The following is a 17,759-nucleotide window of genomic DNA, read 5'->3' as shown; positions in this document are numbered from 1 at the left end:
ACAAATACAGTTCTTATGGGCTTGGACGGTCTTTCCCTGTCGAGACGAATGTTGAGCAGATATGGTTCGATTCCCGTTGTTTCGGGGTTAGAAAATGAATGGCACTAAACACCCTTCTCCGCACTTTTCACGTCACAATAAGCTTTATTATACAGCTTCCTTTCTACAGATAAATACATACTGCGTCTGCTCAACACTGGAATGTACATTCAACACCTTTTAATTGTTTTGCTCACCTTTAATTCAGCAGTTACCCTTCTCTCCCCAACCCCCCCCCCCCCCCCCCCCCCCCGCCCTGGTCCTCACTCAAACTACAACAACGTCCAACAGTTCGTCCGGCGTGGATTCACTCCGTCTTAGTCTCTGTGTTTCAGTCTCAATATGGCGCTGTCGTCATTGTCGCCCACGCGCCGCCATTACGTCCTGCAAAGCGACGCCAGCGTGATCCCGTGGTCCCTGGAGGGCAGGGTGTGGGTGACTCCGCCTCCTCCTCCTCCTCCTCCTCCTCCTCCTCCCACGACGCCCTGGGCCGGGGGGGGCGGGGGCGAGGGCCGCAGGTGGGCGTGGTGCGAGCGGCGCAGGCGGCGGTCGGGGTAGAGGCTGTTGTCGAAGGGCTTGCGGTGGACGCACACCACGTGGGTCTTCAGGTTCCCCTTCTGCGAGGCGCTGTAGGGGCAGAACCTGCACTGGAAGGGCTTCCGCGCTGCGAACACAGTGAGGCAGAGATTGTCAGTCAGTACCGGGGGCGCGGTGATGGGGCTGTTGTTGTTGTTGTTGTTGTTGTTGTTGTTGTGTGCGTGGAAGTGTCGTCTGTGATTTGCATTCCGGCGTGGCGGGGAGAGAGAGATGCAGTGTGTTCTGTGATGTTCTGTGATGTCGTGTTGCCGCGTCCGCGTCGCAACTACCGTCCCCTATCTTCTAGCGGTAGGCCCCGCCCCCTGGAGCGGGACGCCAGCACGCCCACCTGCTGCACTACGACTGCAAACATTATTTTATAAATCTAACCCTAAATGTTGCAGATTAGATTTAAATTCATCACGGCCAGAATTCATCCCGCTTCCTGTTTACATCCATTTGAGCTTGTTTCTTTTGTAGTTCATTTCCTGTTTTTTTACACATCAATCTGTTATGTGCACTCACACATATACCGCAATGGTGGGGGGACTGAGGGATGACAGACTGCAGCTGAGAGGCCAGGCTTGTCTCAGTTTCCTGTCGGCTGCTGGCCTTGGCTCTCACTATAAAGCTCCACCAGAACTAATAATACAGTCGCATGACAGAGAGGAACCACAATATACCCATAAAAGACCAACAACAGATACAAAAGCTTCTTTGTGTGTGTGTGTGTGTGTGTGTGTGTGTGTGTGTGTGTGTGTGTGTGTGTGTGTGTGTGTGTGTGTGTGTGTGTGTGTGTGTGTGTGTGTGTGTGTGTGTGTGTGTGTTTGGGTTGGTCAAAACTTACAAAGGTGAATAATAGCCTTACCCCTTTAATAGTTCTGGTCAGTATTATGGTTATGAACAGTTGTCTGCATATTATAACATGTAACACTGTTTGTTATCCCAAAGATCACTACATCCTGCCCCCTGCTCTTCTTCCAAAGTCTCAATGATTCACAAGTTACAGTAAACCAGTGAGTGATGATGTCACCGTAGATCACTTCCCAAAAACCCTGCCGCCCCTCCTCTTCCTCCCCCTTCCAGGTTATTACACACCAGCCATCGGGGTCGGAGGAAGAGGAGGGCGAGCAGAAGACGGAGCATTCTTCCGTTCTCATTTACAAGTAAACTCTTTTTTTAGGAGGGAGGGGGAAATGGAGAAAACTCACAGAAGGTGTGAGCAATAAAAGGTAATGCTCCATCTGTTGGTGTATAATAACCTGATGGCTGTAAATGACATCTGCATACACGCACGCACACTCACACACACGAACACTCACACTCACGCACACTCACACACACGCACACACACACACACACACACACACACACACACACACACACACACACACACACACACACACACACACACACACCAAACATAAAAAATTAACACATGCCCACAAAATACACAAAATAACTGCTACAGAAAAATGGAGAGAGGGGGACCATGAAGAGAGAGAGATAAAAAGAGGGAGAGAGAGGGGGAGAGGGGGAGGGGGGGCTTATCCGTCAGTGGAAGCAGGAAGCTGTCAGAACAGAGGTAAAAGAGAAGCATTGTCTACTGCCAGGTAGCGAGCAGCTTGCATTATGTCCAAACGGACCGCTCCGGCCCTGACGGCCGGACCGAAGGAAAACCCACACTCATCATTTATCTTTAAGATTAAACAAAGTTCAACGTATAAGAGTTCAAGTATTTTATATTAAAGAATGGCAAAGACACAATGATCACAGATGGTTAGCACCCTGCCACTTCTGTTCTTAAAATAAAAATTGTGACTCTGATGGAAAGGATTTGTCTCACTCATGACTCTGATTTCGGTAAAAAAAAGCTAACAAAAAATCAAGTGTGCTTTCCTGTAATAAATAATCCGGTGGTGGTCACGCTTTCACTGAACGAATGAAAGAATGCAAGAAAGACTCAAGCCTACAACGGGGCCTCCTGTATGCGCTCTCTCTCTCTCTCTCTCTCTCTCTCTCTCTCTCTCTCTCTCTCTCTCTCTCTCTCTTCCCCCCCCACCCACTCCCCCTCCTCGTTGTCCCTTGCCCCCCCTCCCCCTGGAGGAGAGGGGAGGTCCGGCAGAGGGCAGCCTCCAAATAAGTTCCATTAATCACAGGCCAGGTTCTAATGTAACTAATATTTTACAATTAGAGGAGACAGCGGTGGGCTCTAAGCCATCCATCTCCCCAACACATGATCATCCGTTCATAGGCCCATGCAGCCAAAGACTCCTCCCACCTGCCTGGAACGCCCAACCCCCCCCCCCCCCCCCACTACACACACATTTACACATACTACCCACACACACACACACACACACACACACACACACACACACACACACACACACACATCAATGGGAGTGCTGGGTATGTCCACAAATATGGGCGGTGGAAGTGTATGTTTGTATGCACAGGCAAAACCCCAAGAAAACCCATTGTCGCAAGGTAAAGAATATTGTGTGTTTTGTGCTATGGTGATATGGTTGTGTTTCCGTGCACCAACTCCCCCACATTGATCCTCCACCTCTTTGTGGAAGTGTGTGTGTGTATATGTGTGTGTGTGTTTGAGTTCGGGGGGGGGGGGGGGTTTACGAGTGTGTTTTTACTGACGTGAGTGGGCTTTTACGTGTGTCGGTGTGTGTGTGTGTGTGTGTTTTTACGGCTGTGTGTGTGTGTGTGTGTGTGTGCGTGTGTGTGCGTGTGTGCGTGTGTGTGTGTGTGTGTGTGCGCAGCGTCTCACAGGCGGAGATAATGACCATGATGACAGTGGCTCGGCCTCGCGGGCCAGAGGAGCTGAATGGTGACGGATGACACCAGCGCCGGAGCTCTGATGGCACACGGACAGTGAGTGATGAGTGCACGTCCTTCCCGGGTGCTCCACCCTTCATTATCTCTATGGGGAGAAACGCGCCACAAAGGCAGGCCGCGCTGCCCTCTCGCTGCCCTCCAACGACATCTGCTCGCAGAGACGTGGGGCCCGGTACTGCTCCTCTTTCACCCCGCCGTCCCGCCATCCATCTCCATCTACGCTCATCTTTCTCCTGCTCCCTTTCTCTCCCTCTCTCTCTCCCTCGCTCTCTCCCTCGCGCTCTCTCTCTCTCTCTCACACTTTTTTGCCTTCTTCTTTTTCGCTCGCTCTCTGTCACCCCTCCCTGCAAGAGGGGTGTATAGCAGCCCCGGTCAGACAATAATGAGATAATGGCCAATCTCTTTTCAAAACAGGCGGGGGGGGGGGCTTTTTTTCTCTCTCTCTCTCTCTCTGTCTCTCTCTCTCTGTCTGTCCGTGTCTCTCATCACACCACTTTCTTTCATTCTTAATCCGTTCTTTATTGATCTTTTCACGTTCACTTGCGCTCATGTGTCTCTGTGAGACTGGCTCGGTCGGATTTCTACCATATCTGGCTGAGGTGAATTCTCACCAGTCACAATGACTTTTACACAACAGTTCTCCAACACTTAGATTTTTTTTTACAATGGCGTCGGTAACCCAGCATTCCTGTTTTTCCCGAAATCACGTGATCCGATCACCAACAGTGCAGACGTAGAACAGTGCACCGTTTCACCAGTGGCAATTTAAGTGTATCTGTCGCCATCTAGTGGCCGTGTCCCTTAAGTGCAGAAAGCTGCTCACGGTCTAAAAAACCAAGGGGACGACTCTGAGACTAATGAGCATGCAGACAGGTTCAACCAGGGGTCACCATCTGGCCAATTACCACTACTGGCAAAGTACAGCCGATCTGAGCTGCCATCGCAAACACATCACTCCATGTCCAAAGTGCCCCGCAATATGTCACCGTGCCACGGCGAGTGTGGCACGCTCTACGGAGGCAACGGGGGCGACAGGAGACAAGCCCTTGACAAAGCCACCTGGTCAGCACTGCAGATAAGACAGGCTGGCAGAGTAAGTGTGGTGGTTGGGGAAAAAAAGAAAAGAAAAAATAAGCTGTGACCACCTGCTTTGTTTAGAGGACACTAAGCATACTCTCAATGTCAGTTTACCGTCACCACTTCTCGTGTCAGATGTTCTTCTCGTCACGAGAGCCTGGAACAACGTTCTCCCTGGAGGGGAACGGAGGCAATTAAAGTACAAAACATAAGAGTTGAGGAGGATAACAGCAGGATGATTATACGACGACAAACTTCACTTGTACTCGAGCACTCAGACACTTCCGAGCAAAGAGCAGGAAGGCTTGGGGAGCCATCAGGTTGACTTAGATGTTGTTCACGAGAAATGGTGGGGGTTTTGCTCTGCCTAGACTCCTCTGATTAAAACCTGGAAGTCTTAGCTTTGCTTGATTCTTCCAAGAAACACAACTAACACTTAACATGAAGTATGCGCCGCATATGGGACTCAGATGTGAGTTGCCACCAGACAAACTTTAAACTCCCTCGCTTTGTGCTCCTTCATCCTGCAACGGAGTGAAAGGAATCACGCAGTTGAGTAATAGCCGCCAAAAAACCCAAAAATAAACAAATGAATCGAAGAGGATGGATCTTTGCCATATTATAATCACCATCTGTACATCTGAATAGGACAACTGCATCTTTCTGGTTGAATCGTAAAAGGGAAGGAGCAGATGTTTGTTGATCTCTAATGGACTTGACAGGCACTTTCCCTGTCTTTCACGTGAGCATATTGGGTTTCCCAATAAGAGGGTTGGGGGGAAGGGGGGGATCAGAGGGAAAGGTGTATCGTGTTGCACTCATAATACATGCATATCAAAGACCCCAGCTGTTGATTCCCCACTCTGGGAGCCGACAGCATTATTAAATCTGCACTAGGAGAGCACTCCGCACATCGCGCTGTGTGTGTGTGTGTGTGTGTGTGTGTGTGTGTGTGTGTGTGTGTGTGTGTGTGTGTGTGTGTGTGTGTGTGTGTGTGTGTGTGTGTGTGTGTGTGTGTGTGTGTGTGTGTGTGTGTGTGTGTGTGCATGTACCTGTGTATGCGCGTGTGTGTGTGTGTGTGTGTGTGTGTGTGTGCGCACGCATGTGTGCATGAGCATGTGTGCGTATGGGTGCCGGTGCGTGCGTGCGTGTGTCTGTGTGATTGTGTTTGCGTGTGTGTGTGTGCGTGAGAGTCTAAGGGGGCTGATGTGTAACCCGTCCAATAGGGAGATCACATCATCAGTTAAAGTGTAGAGCGCTCATAAATGCATCGCACCTGTGACTTCTTTTCTCCTCGTTTGAGGGGTTTCGCGAGACGGTGTGGTGAAAACAGAACTTTGCTCTTGTTCTAAATCATCTCGATAATTGGTGGGATTTGTTTTGGGGATCAGATATCCAATGTAATGCCGTGTAATGTCATTGGCTCTGGCCTGCTGTTGATTGTTGTACATACGCAGCTGTTGGCTGCTGTCATGACAACCGACCATCAAACACTGGCTATCATATTTGACGCCTTGTTAATGTTATGTTAATATGACTGCATAACATGAATCCTAATTCATCTATGGTTGTGTTATATTCGGATGGTATGGCTGAACATATCCCGATAAACCATTTAAGAAGGGTCTATGCAGGATCATATTTCTCTCCACTGGGTGGCAGTATTCCCTTTAAAATGCCAACACTGGCTGTGTTCGCATTTCGGCTGTGGATGTGACAATGAGGCAGTGGAGATTACTTTTGGATGGATCTCTTGTTCATTGACATCTCACCTGCTGCCGCTTCGGTCTCCAGGATTCCTTCACCAACAGAGCTGAAGCCGTACCCATTAGTGGCCATGTTCTTTGACCCCCCGGGGCCCCTGAGGGCAGAGAGCAGGCTCCGGTGCTGTGGGAGCAAATGATCGGCCCCAGGGGTGAACTTCTCCAGAGACGCGATGGGGGACTGGGTCTGCTGCTCCCCGCCCCACAGAAGCTCCCCTGGCTGGGGAGGCTGAGCGGCCGCGTGGGCCCCCTGGAGGTCAGCCTTCCTCTGGCCTCGCTCCTCGGGCTGCGCGCCCCCGCTGTTCCTCAACATCCTCCACTGTTCAGACTCTGCTTGTTCCCCTCCCTCGTCTCCCTCCCGGTCACGCCCGGGTCGCTCCGACGCGTCCTCCTTGGCCGCCGGTACGAGGAGGTCGGTGTGGTAGGCGGGCATCACTGCCGGGCCCTCGGCGTAGCTCTGCAGCCGGGCCCCGCTGCCTGAAGGGAGTCCGTTGCCGTGGACGAGAGGGCCGTCCGCGAAGCAGCTGCTGCTCTCGGGACGGACGGACAGGTCCAAAGGCTCGTTCTGCTGGGACTTGCCACCGACGCGTCGGAAGTCGTCCGCGAGGTCCGGACCTCCGGCGAGGTGGTCGGGGCGCTTGGCGAGGAGCGGGGGGCTTTCGTCGTGGCCCTCCGGCCCGTGGTGGTGTGTCGGTGCCGGGCTCCAGCTTTCCCTGGACGTGGGTCTGGGCTTGGGGGCGGGCTTGGGCTTTGGGCTGGCGGAGCGCGGGGCGGGACCGGGCCGCGGCGGGGACTTGAGGTCCCGGCTGCTGGGCCAGTGAGGAAAGGGGTAGCGATCCAGGTGGAAGCCCAGCGAGGCCGGCTGTGTGCTAGGGCAGTCGCTAGGGAGCAGACACCTGTAGGCCTTGTCACCTGTCACAGGGAATAATAGCACAGAAAGCATGTGAGAGATTGTGTGAATTGGGTGTGTAAGAGTATGCATATGGGGCTATGCAAATGAGAAATTGGTCTTCAAAACTGTGTGTACATTGCAGGGCATATGACTCCTTTCTTCTAAACATGAAAAATGTTGCAATCCCACACAAAGCTGAGTTGAATGATTTAAGCCCTGCCCTGCAGTAAATCAAGCTTGTAATCAGCTTTCAGCTCCAGTGATTCATCATTTTACAGTGTGGACGGCACCATGTGCAATAAATACACTCAAAGATGTTAACAGCAAACAAGATTCTTCCGAAAATAATTATCCAGTCACACTACGAAACAAGGCTGCAAAACAGGACCCCATTCCATCAAAACCAATAACATAGTTTTACAGCTGAAAACAGAGTGTTACATGTAAATCGTTGATGAAAAAAAAAGATGCACCATGTATCTGAGTTTATTTTTTGGTTTCATATTAGAAAAATGGGGTTGGGCTTAATACGCTGGGTCCATTATTCACATTGTACCGAATGTATCAAAGCAAACGATAAAAAAAAGGATTTCAGTCTTTTTTTGTGATGACATTGTTCATCCCGATACAAGCCTAGATATTTCACCCCCCATGTTAACATAATTTTTGCTGTTGCTTATATTCTTACACTTTACCTCCATTTAAATCCTAATAATGGCTTGCAGCGGCAATCTACAGGGTTAAACACACTCTTGGCAACGGTGTCGAGTTAGTGATTGTCTGAGACACCAGCTTTGCACTGTCTTTAAACAGCCCAGCTGTTTCGTCGCTGTTCCAATTACAGTAAAAGTCATCCGATGCCATTAAGCCACAAATATTGGCAGTTTATTGCCCAACACTCTCCTGGCATTTGAAGGTCAGGTCATACATTATACTGGGTCTTTTAGGGACCCGTCTGGGGTAGAGAGATAAACCTACCACCATTAATTTAATTCTGTGCATATTGATGCCTTATTGTTCTTATTTGATAGACTAATATCTGACGCACAACAATGATTCATCCACACTCGAGAAATATCAATTTTGTGTACACCTAAAGACCTGACCCCGGAGTAAATCTAAATCTGTAAGGTGATCTCAAGGGGTGCCTGTTTCTATCAGGAACCCCAAAGTAGCTGCCATTTAATGAGACAAATAGCAAAGAATTATTCATGGTTAAATTACACTTCCAAATAGTAACACATATTAATTAAACAGAGCTGAAAACTGATACAAATTATGGAGAAATAACAGCTAAAATGCCAAACCTTTTATAGTGAATGACCTTGAACTTTAGATGTGTGTGTGTGTGTGTGTGTGTGTGTGTGTGTGTGTGTGTGTGTGTGTGTGTGTGTGTGTGTGTGTGTGTGTGTGTGTGTGTGTGTGTGTGTGTGTGTGTGAGTGTGCATGTGCATGCATGTGTGTGTGCAAATGTGCTTGCATGATTGTGCATGTATGAGTGCAGGAAAGTCGATCTTAACCATGCCACACCCTGGCCTCCACTCCAAAACAAACAACAACAACAACGCAATAAACAAAACATCTTAATGGAACTCATTCAGTGTCAGGAGTCAGGACACACTCTACATCTCAATTATGATGTGGTGTAAATTACTGTGACATTACCAGCCAGCTCCCAATGCAGTGAAAACACACACACACACACACACACGCACACACGCACACAAACAGACATATCTGACCTCATCCTTCACCGTGGAGCTTCCTAAACCCATTTGCCGGCTTGCTTGTTTGTGTGTGTTTGTATGTGTGTGTTTGTCTGTGTGTGTATGTTTGTGTGTGTGTATGTGTGTGTGTGTGTGTGTATGTGAGCAATAAAGTAACACAAAGACCATAGGCTTTCCCACCCCCCCCTCCCTTTTCCTTTCCTTTGGACGTTTGCCATCTTTGTGATTGCCTGCATGGTTCATGCTAATCAGTTTAGGATTTACCTACACTATGGAGGCTCACATTATATGTGGGAGTAATTTTAGATCTCATATCTATCAACCCCAAACTCCAATTACGGCGTCATTACAAACCCCAGCCTTCTCTCACCTACGGCACACAATCTAATGAAGTGATGGCTAGGAGTTAGCCACCCATACTGGATATACGTGCCGAGACAAATATCAAAATAATGTAATAAATATCCCAAGGAAAATGTATCTATAGGGTGGGGAAGTGGGGGGAAAAACATGCAGCTGGGCAGAGAGACAGAGTAATTTGTATCGAATGGAAATAGCTTTTTTGAGATTTACCGCCATGCATCACAGTCAATGCAATCACCGGCTCACATGCTGTATGCGTATGCCAACATACGCGTGTGGCATGGACGTTGTGGAAGTGCTCAAAGAACGTTCAATGTGGGCTGGAGACTCCTTCCTGTTCATATGGGATGCAGTAGGCAGAATCAAAAACGCTGCTATACCGTGATATATTAGTTTAAGATGAAATCGACTGAGAGAGAGAGAGAGAGAGAGAGAGAGAGAGAGAGAGAGAGAGAGAGAGAGAGAGAGAGAGAGAGAGAGAGAGAGAGAGAGAGAGAGAGAGAGAGAGAGAGAGAGAGAGAGAGAGAGAGAGAGAGAGAGAGAGAGAGAGAGAGAGAGAGAGAGAGAGAGACATACAAGAGTGCCGAGAAAACAGGGACACCAGATGTTCTTTGATGTTTATAATAGCATATATTATTAATATTAATTAGACCACATAGTCAATGACGCATTTGGGACGCTTCCAAGTCAATTAAGCCAAATGGCATTCAGGAGATGGTGGAACAATATTTCAAGGCAGGTGTTCAGAACTCCCTGGGTAAATCTTTTTATCTCCATGCTAGGAAAACAAGCATTTTGAGCTTAATTTGAGCCTCATATCTGCAATAATAATTAAAAAGAGGATTAAAAAGACACAAGTGAGAAGAAGCTGAGAAGAAGCCAACAGGTAATCCTGTTTAGGCAAACCCATCCAAATGGCTCCTATATCTGTAAATCCCATCTCTGATTGAGAGCGTTATTATTTATGTGAGAAATATATTGCGGCGACTTAGAGAAGTAGTGAGTTTAAGACCGGTTGAGCTTTTTCACTACATACACAAAGACTAATGTCATCATCAATCAGCGGCAGTGATTTCCAATTCATCAGCCAGACTAATGTGAGCGTTTGCAATCTAACAGGGTTTGGTCTTTTTTCTCTTCAACATGGTTATCGTCCAAAGTTATCTGAGGCTTAGCGGCTACAGTACCCCGAGACGGGAATGGGAGACAAAAGACAAGTGGGGACAACATCATTACATACTGTCTGCTCATTGACCTTGGGGTTAAGAGTGCTGAATGGGACTAATTAATAACTGTCAGGCCGTTTTGTGTTTGTCGGCCGCGTTTGCGTTTTCCGACCGGAGATCCAGCCGGTCCTATGTAGGTCAGAAGCCCAAAGCACGTTCCACTTTCATGAGTTGATCCTTTTTAAGAAGATGAGTTATTCAAAACCTCATATTAAAATGTCAGTCATCGTGGCGAAATAAATAAATAAATGGTATGTCTTAATAAGATGTACAAGGGAGGGGGGGGGGTGGGGAACCATTTCAATACCATCCATCCATTGAACCGACACTCAAGCTCTGATGTTAGGCCTACTTTGTTTACTGTGTGTGTGTGTGTATGTGTGTGTGTGTGTGTGTGTGTGTGTGGTTGTGTGTGTGTGTGTGTGTGTGTGTGTGTATTTCGATTAAAAAAATCCAACGCTGTGTGTAAAAGAAGCTGTCTCTATCTGTGACGCGGGCCCTATTTACCATCCGCGTTGAGTCCATCGATAACTGCTTGACCACCAACGTCTGCCTTAACCATGAATAATGCATGCAGCTCATGCTGGGGCTAATCAATGTTCCTCAAACCACCAACATCTGGCACTGGTAATTCCTCCTCAGCATCCCCTGCTCTCCTGAATTAGAAATTCCTCCATCTCCCAAACCCCCAAACCGCCCCACCCCCTCCTCACCATCTCCACTTTCTTTCCCTCTCTCTCTCTCTCCCTCTCGACCGATTCGGCAGACAGACAGCCTTGATCACCACCGCCGCCCCCGCCGCCCCCGCCACCAAAAAAAAAAAACCTCCACCCAGCCTCAAACTTATCCCTGTTATTAGAGCCCTCATCAAGTGGTGCGTCGCCGCTCTGCATGTGCGTAGGATTTACCTATCTGTCCCGCCGCAGACCTGCCGTGTTGAGCCCGGGCCAGCAGCGTGTGATTGTGTTAATTAATCTGTCATTGTGAGCACCGAGAGCAGCTGCAGAGGTCTCTGGGATATATTGTCAGAGCTAAACAATGCCGCGCTAAGCCCCCAGAGTGAGTCTACCATTACACAGGACTAAGAACAGAGGGAAGAGACGGCGGAGGGACGGGAGGGATTGGGGGGGAGAGGGGAGTGGGAGGGGAGGGGAGGGGAGGGGGGGTAAAGCGAGAGGAGGACAAGGGGGAGGGGGGGATCCATCATTGACTAAAGCAATGACGCCTGACCTTTACAATGAATTAGCTTCCATGCTTAATATTGACTGAAATTACAGTCTGATACTGAATGTAACATCCCAGAAGATCCCGGAGCTCTTAAACCCTCGGCTATCCGCGGCTATCAGCGAGTGTCGGCTCCATGGCGACACGGTATGTTCTCCGAGATACCGGGAGGAGAAGGGGGGAAAGTATCAAGAACAACAACAACAACATCAACAAGAGTTTCCTTTAAAAAAAAAAACGTGTTTTTTTTTCTCCTTTTGACGGGAGGATCCGGTGTGAGGTTCCACATTAGACTGTGAACATTACTATGTAAATACGCAGATACCCATGAGTGTGTACAATATGGAAACAAAAACACATAATGAGATTAGCGCTGATCCATTTATCTCTGGTGCACGGCCATAATTCAAGAGGATACTCGGTCCCACGGGAGCGTCTGACTAACGGATACACATAGCAACAGACATCCTCTAACCTCCGCCGCCCGAGCAATAGCTCTTAAAGAGCAGGCACCAAAAAAGTAAGGGAACCCGAAAAAGTTTTTCTTTTGTTCTTAACGGCACTATTATAACGGCAATTTAGTCTCGTGATAACATGTTAGCAGGGTGCCATGACGAGAGAGGCATTTAGCCAGGGAACGGAACCGCCAGGTGGAGCAGAAGACAATCAATAAAAATACCAGGTGGTAGATCAAATCATAAAAGTCACTGGGTGGTATATATCAAATCATTAAAAGCACCAGATGGCATGCATTAACATCTTGTGCCCCTGTAGGCAAGGGGTGGGGATGTGACTGATATAAAGTAGAGGATACTAATTATGTCTGCACTTCAACACAATGCGGCTTTCTTTATTTAAAAAGGAGCAGAATCAAGTCATGCTAGTTGGGGGTGTCACACGGTATATGTAGAGCTGCGTTATTAGTGGTTAACTCGACATATGGTAATTGTTCGCCGTCGTCATATTATTTCTTTAGCTGTTTTCCCACATTATAAATAATGACCTAAGTAAATGTTTCTGTTTGATATCAGTCGAGAAACGTGATGCCAAAACAGCATCGAATGAATATTTGACATCTAATCTACTTGATAAGAAGCGCACCTTTTGATTAGTCTTATAATCCTAATAAACTCTTCTCAAAACTCACCTCTTCAAACTTGCCTACTGCCTGTCCCCCCTCCCTTGCTTGTTTGCTCATCTCTTTGTGTATTTTCGAGTAAGTTGTTTTGTTTTCTATGTTGCTGCCAACATTGTAAAGCGTCCTTGAGTTATGATTATTATTGTTATTGTTATTAATAAACAGTAAAATTCTGTGTTGTGTTAAAAAAGCATTGTATTACCTGCGATTGGGGATGAGCACGGTGGATGTTGTTCCTGATCCCTGACAGGATCGGCTGAGTTGGCCTCGGGGAGGACCCCTGTGGCTCCGTGATGCTGGAGGCTACCCGGGCTGGGCGGCCTGCAGAGGGGGGCCCTAGCATCGCTTTCTCTCACACACACTTTCTGCTCCTCCCCAGAAGGACACCTCTCCGCCAGGTAGGAGCACTTCTGCTGCTGCTGCTGCTGCTGTTGCTGCTGTTGCAAAGCTGCTTCATTAGCCGCAAACCCTGGCTCTACTGCCTGGCCTGGTGGGTTCATGACCTGCCAGCCTGGGTATGCGCTGCCGTTGATGGCGTCTGCCTCGGTCATCGCCTTCTGAAGGTATTCCATGCTGCTTAAACCCAACGGTGGGCGCGCGTGATTCATACCGAGCAGAGAGCGCTCCTCTCCCTCGGTGCCTAGGGCTGCCTGTGACGAGGCCATCATTCTCCCGAGCATCTCCCTGACCTTTACCTCGATGCCAGCTGTGGCCAGGACGGGGTTATAGTCCTGCTGCTCTGCTCGGCCTGCAGACAGGAACCTGTCGTGCATGTTGGAGATGTACTGGGTGTACAGGTTGGCGGGGGGCTCTTGCACGAGGCTACTCAGCTTCGCAGACATCTCGTGGTCGGCAGAGAGCTTGCTCTTGGCTGCCAGCTTGTTGAGGTGGACCTTCATGTGGTTCTTCAGAAACCACGGTTCTTTGAAGCGCCGGCCGCAGATCTGACAGCAGTGTTCGAAGGACTCCTTGTGCTTCCTCATGTGACCTTTGAGGAACCAGGCCTGGCTGAAGGTCTGGCCGCACACCTCGCAAGGGAATTCACCTACGGGTTTCACCTTGTCACCGCCCCCTACGGCGGGCTTCTGTCCCTGGGCCGAGTCTGCCGTGATGTGAGCCGTCTCCACGTGGCCGATCAGCTCCTCCTCGTGGGTGGCGGCGAACTCGCACAGGGTGCACTTATAGGGCTTGTGCAGGATTCGGATGTGACGTTCCAGCTCCTGCTGCTTCCTGAACTTGCCTCTGCAGAAGGAGCAGCGGAAGCCGCCGGTTGGGTGGGGCTGCGTGGCCTCGTTGTGGACGCTCGTCCCCGTGGTAGGCACGGAGGAGTGAGGCGGGCCCTCGCCTGTCCCAGAGGGGGTGAGAGAGAGCTGCGGGGATCGTGTGGGGGCGTTCTGTGGCAGAGGCGGCTTCTGCAGCTGGGCTAGGAGGGATCCCTGCTGATGGCCAACGTAGCTGCCTCTCATCTGCCTGTCCCTAAGTATCGCCCTCTCCTCAAGCTCATGAAGCAACCTATTCTCCTCCCTGATCCGTCCGCGGCCTTTTCCCACAATGCCCTGCTTGTGGGTGCGGAGGTGGATCTTGAGATTGCCCTTCTGCGCGGCCCGGTGGTCGCAGTAAGGACATTTGAAGGGCTTCTCCCCTGTGTGTGTGCGCATATGGAGCGACAGGATGCTGTTGAAGCGAAAGCGCTTCCCACACAGTGGACAGGGGTACTTCCGGTTCTTGTGGGTGTCTTCGTGGCCAGAGCTCGCCTGCGTGACTATGCTCTGGTTGGCGACGCGCATGAATTGGGGAAGCTCCACTCTTCCATTCATGCTGCTCAGAATTCTGGCATCCATTATCTGATTGGCCAAAAGCGCCATCTGGCTCTTAATTGGGTGGGTTGCCAGGTTAATGAGGCTCTCCTTTTGAGGATCAGGTAATGTTTCAGTGTGACGGTCAGAAATGGCTATCTGGGACGGGCAGAGGGCTGGAAGTTAACACTATGCTGATTGTTAACAGCTACTTAGATCAGGGAGAATTGGTTTTATTTTGCTCATCTGCTATATTTCACTGTAGAGTCGAATGAGTTCTGACCTAAAAAGAAATAAAAAAGGAGAACAGATCTTAGTAGAGGTCAAAGTAAACGTTTCAAAGTATTTTTAACAGAAGTACAATACATTGATTCGAATGCAAAAGGGAAAAATGATGATGGTGGTTATTTTCTCACACAACGATGCTATAACGATTACCATAACTGGCACTTGTTAACCAGGAAACAAAGGAAGGCAAGATTTGACTCTCATCCTGTGTTCTGTGCGTCTGTGGTTTTTAGATCATTGTTAGCGATGCTAAAAGTGCTGAATAAGTAGACCTCAAAGACTTCCTTTACAAATATGAGTGTTTTTAAGTGCGTGTTGAAACTGTTGTCTCTCTCATAATGTACTGAAAGACAATACAGAGGCAGCATGAACATCAAAGCCTTGCTTCCTCTTGCCCTGACGGTTGCATTTCACAAATTTGTGGATAACAGTACACGTGAAAACCCAATCAAAGTTAAAGTCTTTGGCAGGCCTGATACGTATTTAAATCAAACCTTTTATCGTGGCAAATTATGTCACCAGATTAAACAAACAATTGAATCTAACAATAAAATCAAAACCAAAGGGAATGACAATTTAATAAACAGAAAGCTAAAGTATGCCTCACATTTGCAACCAGAGCCAACTCTGTTTAGCAATTCCTCTGTAGCAACAAACAAAGCTTCAAATTCAGAACGCGCTACAATAGCAGAGGTCACATAAGCCAGCCCTGCACGGCTCTAGTGTAACACCAAAGGGCATGCAACAAAGCCTGCACTGTCCACCATGAATTAACACTGGATTACATCATCCTGGACCGCAACCTCAGTCAGTCAGGAAAAATTATGTGTACAAAAACACAGCGATAAAGTGTTGGCAAAAGCCTGTTGGCAGCAATTGGCCGCTCGGGTCACATTTTCATTTATGATGAATGTGCCGATCAGGCATCAGTATAGCTGAAAATGAATAAGTAATCACTGGCATGAACTTTTGTGATATACAAGAGAACAAAACACTGTCCAAGCTTCGTTGGTCTAATGATGTATTAAAAGTGTAGGAATACAGCAAGACATGTTCAGCAGTGCGTGTGCGTGTGCGTGTGTGTGTGTGTGTGTGTGTGTGTGTGTGTGTGTGTGTGTGTGTGTGTGTGTGTGTGTGTGTGTGTGTGTGTGTATCAGTGTGCGGGTGTGTGTGTGTATGTTAGTGTGTGTGTGTGTGTGTTTATGCGATAGCCAGCAGGGTGCACGTGTGTGCTTTGAATGTGTATATGTATGTGACTGTTTTCCCATGTATGTCTGATAGTGCCTTAATGAGTGTGAGGGTGCACTCATATGGGTGGGTGTGCACCATGCATGGTTCGCATTGAAGACACATACGAGAATGTCAACGTGTATGGACGGACAGCTGCAGGGGGGGAGAGCCAAACACAGTGCAATGCCGTCAAGTGTGTTATCTCTGTCAGATACAATTAGAGTCTTCCATTTCAACCCGAGATGGTGACTGATTGCGGTTAAGCGTAAAGGCATCAAGGTAGCTGCCATGTAGGTGTGGTTTGAGGGATGCAATGCATTGCACATGCAACTGATGGTTATGCCTGAGATACAAATATTGGAACCAAGCCTCTTGATCGTTATTGCTGTCAATACAGAACGTGGGTATTATATTAAGAAGTACAATTGATTGTCCTATCATTTCTTCTTTCAATTTCAGTATATGACCACTATCCTAAATCCAAATTCAAATAATACTGATGAGACTGTTTCTGTAAAAAAAAGAAAAGAAAAAAAAAAGAAATAGACCATTTTACTTTATTGTCACAGCTGTGTGAGGAGAGAATTCTATCTGGGCCAGAAATGGTTTCACCTCATAGCAAATTGCATTCTAAGCCTACAACCAATAGTTTCAGTTCACTTCTAATGTGACCTATATACAACATTAACACAAATGTATCTACAAGCCTGTTGCAGTAAATATTCTACAATTGGTATTCAATCTGAACATACCTTAAAACAAACAGTATTTTAGTTCAGATGCGTTCTATATATTTTTTAATATTTGTGTTTAACAATGTGCTTGAAAAGCCTTTGGCTTACAACAGACTGATAACAAAAGTAGAATTGATTATTGACCATTCTTGTAGGACTGCCATGCATGCCACCCACTATGCTACAGCCAAAATACATATTGATAGACCAAAAGACAGACAGGCAGACCAGCATGCCAGTCTATACACTGACCGGTTAAGGTATAGCAGGCAGAGGGTAGAAGCAACATGCTGGTCCACCATGACCCAGAGCCAAAAGATAACACCATACACTTTCAGACAGGCAGATTAATGGAAGCCAATGGTAGAGTTTCTCTGCAGACCCCCCAAAAGCCTGACGGAGACAGAATAGTCTCACCCACTACATTCATTACTGCAGAAGCACAAAGCACAGAAAGAGCACACACAGCACTAACAAACTAGCTCCTTGTGAGTAATAGCTAAAACACTCATAAAGGAATACGTACACATTTGTTGTGGATAAAGTAAATATATGCCACTCTTTTCTTTTTTTTTTTCTCATCACAATAAGAATGTGGCTTGATGCTTGTTAAAAAAGAAAAAAGAAAGTCTGGTGAGCACATGAGTGCTCGAGTGATTCAATGTTCCTGGGGAGTCAGCTATTCCGTGTTATATTTTCATGGAGGTCTCCTGATTAAATTTGGTTTTGTTTAGTGCAAGAATGCTTATTACTGGCCTTAAATATAATGAACAGTGAGAGAAAATAAATCCTCACGGCCGGAAGGAATATAAAAAAAAAAAGGAAAAGCTATA

At 47.8% G+C, this 17,759-nt stretch overlaps 1 protein-coding gene across 1 annotated transcript; it reads right to left on the bottom strand.

Annotated features, from left to right (window-relative positions):
- Positions 1–295: 295 nt before the first annotated feature.
- LOC132464457 (zinc finger protein 219-like) lies at positions 296–14,857 on the bottom strand (the record flags this gene model as incomplete). The annotated part of the gene is made up of 3 exons (XM_060060840.1): positions 296–703; positions 6,318–7,220; positions 13,081–14,857. Coding segments are annotated over 3 exons (2,967 nt in total), but the record flags the coding sequence as incomplete, so codon positions are not given.
- Positions 14,858–17,759: the final 2,902 nt, after the last annotated feature.

Source organism: Gadus macrocephalus, chromosome 9, assembly GCF_031168955.1.
Source record: "Gadus macrocephalus chromosome 9, ASM3116895v1".
Taxonomy (NCBI): domain Eukaryota; kingdom Metazoa; phylum Chordata; class Actinopteri; order Gadiformes; family Gadidae; genus Gadus; species Gadus macrocephalus.
The sequence above is the reverse complement of the archived record's forward strand: the minus strand, read 5'-3'. Positions and strand labels throughout refer to the sequence as shown.